Source organism: Asparagus officinalis, chromosome 1 (assembly GCF_001876935.1).
Source record: "Asparagus officinalis chromosome 1, Aspof.V1, whole genome shotgun sequence".
In the NCBI taxonomy this organism is placed as follows: domain Eukaryota; kingdom Viridiplantae; phylum Streptophyta; class Magnoliopsida; order Asparagales; family Asparagaceae; genus Asparagus; species Asparagus officinalis.
Window position 1 is genome coordinate 7,282,154 of NC_033794.1, and position 12,144 is coordinate 7,294,297.

General features: G+C 40.4%; 1 protein-coding gene across 2 annotated transcripts; it reads right to left on the minus strand.

The window, feature by feature from the left end:
- On the minus strand, nucleotides 2,241-6,345 carry LOC109847826 (protein ABIL1). Of its 2 annotated transcripts, none has more exons than XM_020417068.1 (9): nucleotides 6,108-6,345; nucleotides 5,595-5,677; nucleotides 3,762-3,912; nucleotides 3,597-3,696; nucleotides 3,448-3,519; nucleotides 3,256-3,340; nucleotides 3,109-3,155; nucleotides 2,875-2,960; nucleotides 2,241-2,757 (listed from the first exon to the last, which is right to left on the minus strand). In XM_020417068.1, exons 1-9 carry the CDS (start codon nucleotides 6,192-6,194, stop codon nucleotides 2,602-2,604), a joined length of 867 nt encoding a protein of 288 aa, XP_020272657.1. In that variant the 5' UTR covers nucleotides 6,195-6,345; the 3' UTR covers nucleotides 2,241-2,601. The 2 variants fall into 2 exon arrangements, with proteins under 2 accessions (XP_020272657.1, XP_020272652.1); XM_020417063.1 differs by having other exon boundaries at nucleotides 3,109-3,158.

The window sequence follows — 12,144 nt, forward strand, 5'->3', positions numbered from 1 at the left end:
CCCCCCCCCCCCCACCCCCCAAAAAAAAAAGTGAGAGAAAGAAAAAAGAGAGAAAGTAAAAGTGTGATTGCTTCTTTTTTAAAAATGGATCACATTTTGATGATCCAACTTGAGTTGATTGTTTTTAGTCGTGTAGTAATATTTCTCCGTATGAATGCCAGTGGTATTAGCGGTCATTGCAGTATGATTTGCTGAAACATTGTTGGATATACTTGAGTGTGCAGGAAATGAAAACAGATTCACTATATATGCTGGAGCGAGGCAAATTTTCTCGTTCATTTTTTAAAGATTTTAAGTTGGACAAATTTTTAATTTAGATTTCTTTAAAAACTTATTTGTAAAAAAATGACTTATTTCAAAAATATTTATTAAATTCGATCCAGTTTTAACCTTTTAGAAGAAAAAAACATTGACTTAAAGTCAAGTGAAGTTTAAGCTCCACTTAACCAATTTGATTAGGAGTGTCGCAACTTCATGGGACTTAAGGAGCTGTTTGGTTGTATGTTTTTACAATGTAAAATGATGGAAAGTGTAAAAATGTGGGTCCTAATGTCAGCTTTCACCACTTTCAATTGTTTGTTTGTAGTTGTGAAAATAGTGTAAAGTGATTTCATATGCTGACGTGGTTTGTAAAGTGATTTCATTAAAAAAAGACATGATTTTAGGAGAAAACTGACATTAAAGTCAGGAAAAAATAATAAAAAATAATTCCAACCAATATGATCATTTGAGTAAGGATTATTTTTTATATTTTCCAAACAAACAATTAAAGTTACATTTGCAAATCAAACAAGCAATTTATGATTCTAATAGAATAAAAAACAAACAAAGAAAAGTATAAAAGTAAAATTGATGAGGTGGACAACAACTTTTCAAGTTGTGTCATAAATTTACAACTTTACCAACAACAACCAAACAGGGATCCACTCAAATAATTTATCACAAGAGAGGTTAAATTTATCCAAGTGAAAAAAAGGAGGTGGACGGCCTGCTGCTCTCTCTCGTCTCTCTCTGCCTCTCGCCCCTCATACTTCTGCAGATCTTTCCCTATCCGCCTTCCGGGTAAAAAATCGTCGTTCTTTTCTCTTTCACTCCTCCGGTCCCTACACACGCACGCACAGACTTCGCAGAATCATCGCCGCACATAGTCGTACGCACACGCACAGCACCACGTGGCCGCCCCCATACACGGCGCGCAGAAGCCAAGGCCGCCCGGAAGTTGGGCCGCCGCCGCCTTCGAGTGCTGCTGCTGTGACGCCCCGCCGCGACATCGCTCCCGTCTCCACGCTCGTCGAGCGTCGCCGCCCAAGGCGCCATTGGTCTCCGCAGCCCACACCGCCCCCGGCCGTCACCATCACCCCCTTCCTCCGCCACAACCTCCTTCGCCCCCTTCGACGCTGCCTCCGTGGAAATTTCAATTTTCAGCTGAAACTTCACGGGACCCAGTTTTAGCTAATTTAGATCGAATTTGATAAATATTTTTAAAATATGTTACTTTTTGTAAATAAGTTTCTACGTGGGACCCGATTTACTGTAGCACTAAGAGGAGAGAGTGGGGTTGGAGTTGTGGTGGATGGTGTGCCCTAACACCACTCGCACTTTAATGCCCTATTGTTCCCACTTTTCCAAAAAAAAAAAAAACTCAACTGTTTTCCAAAAAAGCATTTATATACCTCAAGTTTCAAATAGGAGCAAAAAGATACCAAACTTGTAAAAAAAAGTGTAATTTGCTATTTTCTGTCAACTTGTGAGAATATCCCCCCATGGTGTCTCATGTGACAAATCTAATTCCCAACTATCCTTAGTTGTTATATTAATTACAATTCTACCAAGCCTCTGCCCTTTACAAATCTAATTACCAAATAGTGCAATTTTGTCCTTTTGATCAAAATATAACATCGTTAGCCAAATTCACACGGCTAGCAACTTGGGGGTTTTTTTTTTCTCCTTTTGAAACTTAGGGTATTTAAGTGTTCTTTTCATAAACTATAGGATCTTTGAGTGCAATTTAGCCTTTATTTTCTAACTAAATACGGGGTAAAAGTGATCGATAAACAATTTTCTTTCAATTTAATTTTCTCTACAATCATGAAGAATAAGCTTAAAAGAAAAAAAATTCTTACGGTAACCGCAAAATCAACCCTTCACATTTTTCATTGTTGTGTTGCATCTGTTTGGAGTGCAAATCCCTTAAACTCTGCACGCTGTTAACCATCACCACTCAAGCTAACAGCAACAAATAAACAGTCAACATCATATTTTTATTCCTCATAATACCATCTGATCCAGTCCATCAACATAGTACGGAAACATTCATCACACGCTTAAGAATACCCAATAGAATTCACAACTAATGAAACCAAGAATCAAGACTAACATCAATAAGAAATCTCTCAAAACGTATAAAATTGAACATATAAACAAATATTTCTATCTATGGATTGGATTTTCGGCATAAATCACTTCTCGTCACCCCCGGAAAAACTAGCAAAAGTCACATATACAGAGGTTCTTTACTAAGTTGCGAGTCCGAAGGCAAGATTGGAGAACTTGAATCCAAGCGTTCCAGGTCAAGGACTTCTCATTTCGATCAGAAGCCAATCAGTGTGCGTAAGTCCTCCTCGGTTTTGAGGCTTTTGATTTGGCGAAAAATAAAGACATCATGCTTCTACTTCGAACAGGAGCCTTAATCAAATCACGGCGAGGATTTTCAAAAGACTTGAATGCTGCTAAGGGCTTGGGGACCTCAAAAGGATCCTGTAGTAGATTGAATGAATCAATTAATAGATACAAAAATAAAGGGACTTCTTCAGGGTTTAGGGCTAGTAGAAAGTATTACATGCAAACTAATATAGATCTTACTTTCACACTTACTTTCATCATAAAAGGTTGCAGGCCGGAAGCCCCGCTGCTTGACCGAAGATGAGTGGACGACAGTGATGATGCAGTCTCTTTCGGACCTGCATTTGTTTAATAAATTGGAAGGGAAATTTTTTCTTCACTTTATTTGATCCAGAGTATGTTCCGTGAAAAAATTAGATAAATTGGGTAAAACTAGGGAGATAAACGAAAAAACAAATCTATCAATTAGGGGAGCTTTTGATGTACCTAGCAGATGAAACTCGGGAGTTAATTTAAAATCTCTGGAGTTTCCACTGCTGGAAAAAGAATGCAACTTCTTAGATCAATTCCAAAAAATGACACAAAATCAGGAGGAATAGGGCAGAAAATTAAAATTGATGACCAAGTGCTTGCCTTTTAGTTGCATTGGAAGCTTCACCTGTTGCAGGATTGGCTTCTGAGGCAAGATGCCACGAAAGTGTTTTTGATGCAGGAGTACCTAAATTTATTAATGAGAAGGATTTCTAGCAATAAGTATATGCATAATATTAACATAATTAAAGATGAAAGAAGGAATTTAATATGTTTCACACAAAAATGAGGAACCTGTAGAATGAGGACGAGGTTTTGCTTGTGCTTGTGACAATTGATTTCTGGCTCCCTTTTGATTGACAGAATCTAGCTTGACAATTCAAATACAATAGTTAGATTAAATCATTACCAAAAGCAGGATAATACCAGATCTTTAGTCATACTTGGTAGAATGTAATGCTTGTGGTGTCTTGGAGCTGTAACCGATATCTGCTGTTGCCTTAAACCTTCTTTGTCCACGTAAGTTTGGCACGTAAGAACACGCTGCATGTACAATAGCAAAATCAGTTCCCGCCTATTTGAAGTTGCATGCAAAGCAATTAATATACCTGATTCAGACAAGAAATCTTAAGCTCCACAGAGGAGATATCCATTGTCTGTTGTTCAAAGAGGTCTGTCAATTTATAAGCAACAGTACCGAGGTGGTCAACAGCATTGACGAGTGCACGGACGGCATAGTCTTTTAAATTATCCAGTACCCTGATAATTATACCTTAGCTTTTACAACAGTGAAGCAAAAAAGCGCAAGTTTACAGGCAATGAAGTATCTATGTACCGTATAACAATTATATAAGATAAAATGCCATATCAGACACAAAAAATATCATACACAGTCTGAAAAAAACAAATAATGATAATGAATGCCCTAATATTCCCAAAAAGTAAAATGTACATATATCAATCATTAGATCATATGCTCAATTTTAATTCTCATAGAAGTATAAATTGTGAGCAGGGAAAAAAAAATTGTTTTTGCATGAGATCATGATCAGGAGCTAAAAAAGAGGATTAGAAATAGAGTTTTTTTAACCTTCTAGAAACCATCTTAAAAATAGGATAATTATACAAAACCACCTTTGAATGTCAATTATACAAAAACCGCCTTTAAAATGCGTTTGCGGTGCAATCAACAACCTCGAAGTCACTTTTTCGCTAGAAAAAAAATAACCCTAAAAATTCCTGTTCAATGTACGTAACTTGTATCCTAACCAGATGTAAACATTCAAAATGAGTAGTGTACCTTGAATGATAGGTTTTAAGAGTATTTTTTGGTTTTTAGTGAAAATTTTGATTGGGAGGTGGTTGGTTGCAACATAAACCCACTTTAAAGGTGGTATTTGTGTAAATTGACATTCAAAGCTGGTTTCTGTATAATTACCCTATTTTTAAGGTGGTTTCCACAAAAAAAGACCCAAATAAACAATAGCAGAAGATAAAGAACATAAAGTTTCTCAACAACTGTACTGTTTCACTAGCTATTGCAATTTTCTTAGTACTTTTACGAGTAGCATCCAGGCACAAGCACAAACTTTTCCCATAGCTTATTGCAAACATCTGAAACTAGTGTTCATCATTGAAAAGAAGACTGTTGATTGTGACATAAATAATTGATTTAGCCTAGCAATCACATCGTGACTCCCAAAAATCAAAAACCTATATGGTATTATGGTGCAATCAAGATAATCCTATTATCCTACAAATAATACAGTCTCACGAACTAGATGATCTTCTTTCAAATAAATCGCAAGCCATTAATACACAACGATATGTATTATTAACAGTTGTATACATCCAACAATTTTCAAAATGGTCTTTCTTTTGAAAATAATAAATTATATCCTTTGATCAGTGCCTCGATGTTAGCTTATAAGTTACGCCTTAAGATGTCATTGCTGTGGAAAAAGGTGATGCAAATGTTGATGTGGTGTATATTGCATTAATAAGAATAAAAATGTCATAGAGGGTATGAGAAATGCCAGTATAAGAAGAACACTCACAAGAGTATAAATCAGAAATACACATACATGGAAGATTACATGTTTGACATGCATTACACTTGCCCTCTATGTCCTGATAGGTGCTTGTAGAATCCTTAATTCAAATAATGACCAGGCAGAGATTCAAATATTTGGCGCAACCAATAAAATGCATGTAGCAAAAAAGAAGAAGAAAAAAAAGATGTTTGATGCGATCAAATAAGTAGATACTCTTTTCCCATAAAGTGCGAGAAAAGCTATCATCTATAAAAGGATTAATGAACTGGCAACAACAACTCTATTTTCCTAGACAGAATGCTTCTTTCGCAGCAAAGAAGCATGGATAAATGTTTGAATAGTGGTTCAATATTAATGAATTTAGTGATACCCGTAAAGAAATCTTACATCTGCTTCTGTTCATTGTGAAGATATGACTTCTCACAGTAGTCTGCCGCAGAGTAAAGCTGAGGCCTCAGGTTCTTCAGCTCCTGTGCACATCATTCAAAGAACAGTACATTCAATTACAGGACACTCTATAAAACAGTAAAGGAAAAAAAGTTTCGCCTTAAAAAGAACTGAACTTTCCAAATTATCCAGAATTTCCGTTACAAAATCCGATCATCTTCCAACAAATGTAAATCCTTTTCAACTCAAAATGTTACTATATTAAGGATCCAATCTCCCAGAACCACAATTAATACAGTTTTCTAGAGATTTCCTTGCATCTATCTGAGCATCGCCCAAATTCCTTTTTTGGCAACTTACCAACTGAAGAGAAGTAGTACTAGATCAAAAATTTGAAGAAGAAAAAAAACAGCTTAACGCCTGTCATCTTGATCAAGATCGCGCAAAATAGACAAAGATCTAAAGAGACAAGCCCAGATCTGCAACAGTGAGTCGAGATCTGGGTTCCGATACCTGAAGGGCCTTGATGAAGCTCTTGCTTCTCTCCATTGAGACCTCGTCGAAGGTCATCGCCGCGTTCTCTGGCCGCCATTGCTGCATCTCTTCCCCTTCTTTCTTTGTTTTTTTTTTTCTTTTAAGAGACCCTAAAAAAGCTGATCTTGGAGTTTAAAAAAAATGGAAGAAGTAAAAATGAGGAGTTCGCGTTTTAAGAAATTAACTCTGTTCTGTTTTTGGGAACGGAGCAGGATTAAAGAAGAGAGAGAGAGAGAGAGTGGTGTTGAAGTAAAGTTGAGCGGGTTTTGGACTTTTCTTTCCCTCTAATTTTTCATTGAAGCCCTTGCAACTTTGCTTATTCGAAAAAGCTTTCCCATTTTTGTGCTTTTTTTTAAAACTATTTTCACACAATCATCCTGTAATTATATGGAATTTAATTAGCTTTAAATCAAATAACATGACATTAATAATCATAGTCCTTTAGTAAGTGCAAGGTTATTTATTACATTGATGATTTCTTTTTCCAAGTCAAATCTATGTGTCTGGATGTGAGCGCAAAACAATTCATTTGTTCAAACAATTTCTCATAAAAACAAAAGCGTATGACTTGAATTAACACAAATATGAAGAGATCAGTACTTTCAATCCAACCATTGACTGTTTAATTAATGGATGATTACGATTCATCTTCTCGAATGCAAAGTAGAAACGAATGAATTTTACAGCAAAGTAGAAACAAATATGAAGAGACACATGGCTTTTTTCCTAATTAATCTGCAAGAACCAATTGTACCAATTGTGTGGTTTCTTTATGCGTGAAGAATGCACAACAGAAGTTTTCAAGGTGTGAGTGAAAAAAAAATGTCTGGCTCATTTTCGTACAGGTGATCGATTGAGATAGTCATTGGTGGGGTGGGGTAGGCGAGCTGTTGATTGCCCCCTCGAGTGGTTGCACCAAACCTTGCCATCTGTGCATCTGATGCTCAATGCTACCGCCGTCAGCTTCTCCGCGGTCACCGCGTAAAAATACGGTGGGAGTTTTACAAACGTAAAATTACAATGTTAATAAGTATCCTGATGCACGTAGCTGCTGCTATTTTATACAACATTGGTTACAATTATTTAATTCGGTCTTAAGATTTTACAAGTATATTTTTTATTTTACTATGTTTGTTTAGAGGTGGCTGGAATTGGAGTTGCGATATAAATCTCACTCGCAGCTCAAAAAGATTTCAACCGCGACGTAGATCGTTGATGAGAACGAAGATTCTTTTATGGTTGCTGCTATAATTGTATTTATTAGTTGCAATGGATAAATATCTGGAGTCGACCGAATATATCTCAGTTAGGTACTAGAGAACATCTAGTTTTTTTTTTTTTGGTCTTTATTTATGAGGAAAAGTTTCTCAAAACTATTCTCTGGTGCAACTAAAGTATTTGTTTGTTAATTTGGGGGGTGGATACCAACCTCTGCACCGGCGAGGAGCTCCGACGAGCTCGATGTCGACGAGGCGAAGCCACAGGCGAGGTCCAGGCGATCTTCGGCAGCGCCCCCCCGAGCTCTGCGTTCGAGCTCGACTCTGCGTTCGTCGACCTCAGCGTTCTTCGTTCGACCTCTGCGTTCGGCCTCGACATTGGCGTCCAAGCGGTCGCTGGCGACAGGCTGTCGCCAGCCCATCAACTCTCCCTATAAAACCCCCTTCCAGCCTAGGGTTTCTTCGGCGCGGCTGAAGCTTCTTCTCCCTCTTTCGTTTCTCTCCCTGGCGGCGGCGGAAAACCCAAATAGCAGAACCCCAAATCGCAGCAGCGATTTTAATCCCAATCTTCAACAGTAGTTGAGGGGATTTAAGAAGAGAGAGAGAGAAAATTAAAGAAGGGTTTTTTTATTGTGGGTTATTCATTTATTCTCAAGTGAGAATTGAAAGGGTTCATACCCTTTGATTATTAACACTGTAGCTACAGTGTTTATCAGAGAAATCTCAGTTTTGAGATACGCTCCTAAATTGTAATTTCTTGTTTAATTAATAAGAAATTATCTGTGTGGCTCCCGAGGACGTAGGCAGTTGCCGAACCTCGTTAAATCTTGGTGTACTTTTCTATACTGCGTTTCCATTGCAATTAGGGGTTTAGGCGTTAAATTCCTAACAACTGGTATCAGAGAGTGAAACGATCTAGAACAAGTCAGATTCAAGTGGGAGCCATGGCCACAGATGAGGCAAAAATGAGACTTGAGAAATTTGATGGAACAGATTTCGGATTCTGGAAAATGCAGATAGAGGATTATCTGTATCAGAAAAATCTGTATCAACCACTATCGGGGAAGAAGCCAGATTCCATGAAGGCAGATGAGTGGAACCTTCTAGATAGACAAGCCCTCGGAGTTATCAGATTGACGTTGACTCATAATGTTGCGTTCAACATAGCGAAGGAGAAGACCACGGCAGGTCTTATGGCAGCACTCTCAAACATGTATGAGAAGCCATCAGCCGCGAACAAAGTTCATTTGATGCGGCGGTTATTCAATCTGAAAATGGCGGAAGGCGCGTCAGTAGCACAACACCTCAATGAACTCAACACGGTCACAACCCAATTGAGTTCAGTTGAGATTGAGTTTGATGAAGAAGTTCGGGCGTTGATATTGTTGTCTTCCCTACCAGAGAGTTGGAACGCTACAGTCACAGCTGTGAGTAGCTCGTCGGGAAACAGTAAGTTGAAGTTCGACGACGTTCGTGATTTGGTTCTCAGTGAGGAGATCCGACGGAGAGAAACGGGTGAAGCTACAACCTCTTCAGTATTGCATACAGAGTCAAGAGGTAGAAATTCAACCAGAGGAAACGGACGAGGAAAATCAAACTACAGAGGTAGATCAAAGGACAGGAGGTCCAAATCAAGGAATCCAAGCAACAGCTCGAAGGCTATCGAGTGTTGGAATTGTGGAAAGACCGGGCATTACAAGAATCAGTGCAAGAGCGCACAGAAGGAGAAGGAAGCGAAGGCAGAGGTGAATGTCACCTCCACTTCAGGAGGAGACGACGCATTGATATGCTCTTTGGAGAGCAAGGAGGAATCTTGGGTGTTAGATTCAGGAGCGTCGTTCCACGCTACTTCTCAGAAAGAATTCTTCGAGAAGTATACCCCCGGAAAACTTGGATACGTATATCTTGGTGATGATCAACCGTGTGCTATAGTGGGCAAAGGCGTGGTGAAAATTAAGTTGAACGGGTCAGTATGGGAGCTGAAGGATGTCAGGCATATTCCCGACCTGAGAAAGAATTTAATATCCGTAGGCCAGTTGGCTGGCGAAGGATACACCACAACCTTCCATGGAGATGATTGGAAGATCTCAAAGGGCACAATGACGATTGCCCGAGGCAGGAAGACTGGTACCCTATATATGACAGCAGGTGCACGTTGTTCGATCTCAGTTGCAGCAAGCAATGAGACTTCAAAGCTGTGGCACCAGAGACTCGGTCATATGAGTGAAAAGGGGATGAAAATCATGCACACAAAGGGAAAACTCCCAGGACTGCAGTCAGTGGAGATGGATATGTGTGAAGAATGTATACTTGGAAAGCAGAAGAGAGTCAGCTTTCAGACAAGTGGCAGAACCCCCAGGAAGCAGAAGCTAGAGCCCGTTCACTCAGATGTTTGGGGACCAACCACCACTGCGTCGATTGGTGGGAAACACTACTTCGTGACTTTTATCGATGATCACTCTCGGAAAGTATGGGTCTACTTTCTGAAGCATAAGTCAGAAGTATTTGAAGCTTTCAGGAGATGGAAAGCTATGGTCGAGAATGAGACCGGTCTGAGAATAAAGAAGCTCAGGACCGACAATGGCGGTGAGTATGAAGACACCGGATTCAAGAAGTTCTGCTATGAGCACGGGATCAGAATGGAGAGAACCGTGCCCGGCACGCCTCAGCAAAATGGTGTAGCTGAGCGGATGAACCGAACGTTGACAGAGAGAGCCAGAAGCATTCGAGTACAATCAGGCCTACCGAAGCAGTTCTGGGCAGAAGCGGTCAACACAGCAGCTTACTTGATCAACCGAGGTCCATCGGTTCCATTGGAGCACAGAATACCAGAGGAGGTATGGTGCGGAAAGGAGGTAAAACTCTCACATCTAAAAGTTTTCGGTTGTGTAGCTTACGTGCATATTAGTGATCAAGGCAGGAATAAGCTTGATCCCAAGTCAAAGAAATGCACTTTCATCGGCTATGGTGAAGATGAGTTCGGCTACCGCATTTGGGACAACGAAAACAAGAAGGTGATCCGGAGCAGAGATGTGATATTCAACGAGAAGGTGATGTACAAGGACATGCACAAGACAGATGACTCAGAGAGCGAGTCAATATTTGTAGATGCAGATGATGTCCCGAGTAACCTCTCGGAAGAACCCAATGCAGAGGGTCCTCAGCAAGAAGAGCCTGTTGGACAAGATGGTGCGCAGGAGCCCGACGCACCAGCTCCGATATTAAGAAGATCTTCTCGTCCTCCTGTACCCAACAGGAGATACATGAACTATCTGTTGTTGACAGATGGTGGGGAGCCTGAAAGCTTTGATGAAGCTTGTCAGTGTGGAGATGCGAGCAAGTGGGAGCTTGCAATGAAAGATGAGATGAAGTCTCTCATATCAAACCAGACGTGGGAACTAGCTGAGTTGCCCACGGGTAAGAAGGCACTCCACAACAAATGGGTGTACCGGGTGAAAGAGGAGCAGGATGGTTCCAGAAGATATAAAGCCCGGCTAGTTGTCAAAGGTTTCCAGCAGAAGGAAGGAATTGACTACACCGATATTTTCGCTCCCGTGGTGAAGCTAAATACTATCAGGACCGTGATGAGTATTGTAGCAATTGAAGATCTTCATCTCGAGCAGTTAGACGTGAAGACGGCGTTTCTTCACGGAGATCTAGAAGAGGAGATATACATGCACCAGCCAGAAGGTTTCTCAGAAGAAAAGAAGAAAAAGAACCTGGTGTGCAGACTCAAGAAGAGCTTGTATGGCCTGAAACAAGCCCCAAGACAGTGGTACAAGAAGTTTGACGGCTTCATGCACAAGGAAGGTTTCCAGAAGTGCAACGCCGACCACTGTTGCTACTTCAAAAGATATCAGTCCAGCTATATCATCCTACTGCTGTATGTTGATGATATGTTGGTTGCAGGAGCAGATATGGAGGATATCAAGAGTTTGAAGCAGCAGCTGTCAAAGGAGTTTGACATGAAGGACTTGGGTCCAGCGAAGAAGATCCTTGGAATGCAAATCACGAGAGATAAGAAGAGAGGTCTCTTGCAGTTATCTCAGACGGAGTACATCAACCGTGTTTTGCAGAGATTCAACATGGGCGACGCCAAGCCTGTGAGCACACCCTTGGCCAGTCATTTTCGCTTATCGAAGGATCAGTCTCCTCAGTCAGAAGAAGAGAAAGAGAGTATGGCTCAGGTACCTTACGCCTCAGCTATCGGAAGCTTGATGTACGCTATGGTCTGTACGAGACCAGACATTGGCCATACAGTGGGAGTGGTCAGCCGGTTTATGTCGAATCCAGGAAAAGCTCATTGGGAAGCGGTCAAGTGGATTCTGAGATATCTACGAGGCACCACACAGAAGTGTTTGCACTTTGGTAAGGGAGAGGTAGAAGTGCAAGGGTACGTAGATGCAGACTTCGGCGGCGAAGTTGATCACCGAAGAAGCACCACCGGCTATGTATTCACCGTTGGAACTACAGCTGTTAGTTGGATGTCACAGGTACAGAAGATCGTTACCCTATCCACTACAGAAGCTGAGTATGTTGCAGTGACTGAAGCCAGTAAAGAGATGATATGGCTTCAAGGTTTGTTGACAGAGCTGGGATTCAAACAGGAGAAGAATGTTTTGCACAGTGATAGCCAGAGTGCGATACACTTGGCGAAAAATTCAGCATTTCATTCTAGAACGAAGCATATTGCGCTTCGGTATCACTTCATCAGATCCCTGTTGGAAGATGACGTGTTAAAACTGGAAAAGATTCCAGGGAGTAAGAATCCGGCAGATATGTTAACAAAGACGGTGACA

Coding starts and splice junctions, on each gene's coding strand:
- LOC109847826 (XM_020417063.1), bottom strand. CDS start 6,194: ATGCAGCAATGGCGGCCAGAGAACGCGGCGATGACCTTCGACGAGGTC. Junction 3,159..3,255: donor GCTTCCAATGCAACTAAAAG/GCAAGCACTTGG, acceptor TTCTTTTTCCAG/CAGTGGAAACTCCAGAGATT. Junction 2,961..3,108: donor TCCCGAGTTTCATCTGCTAG/GTACATCAAAAG, acceptor AAACAAATGCAG/GTCCGAAAGAGACTGCATCA.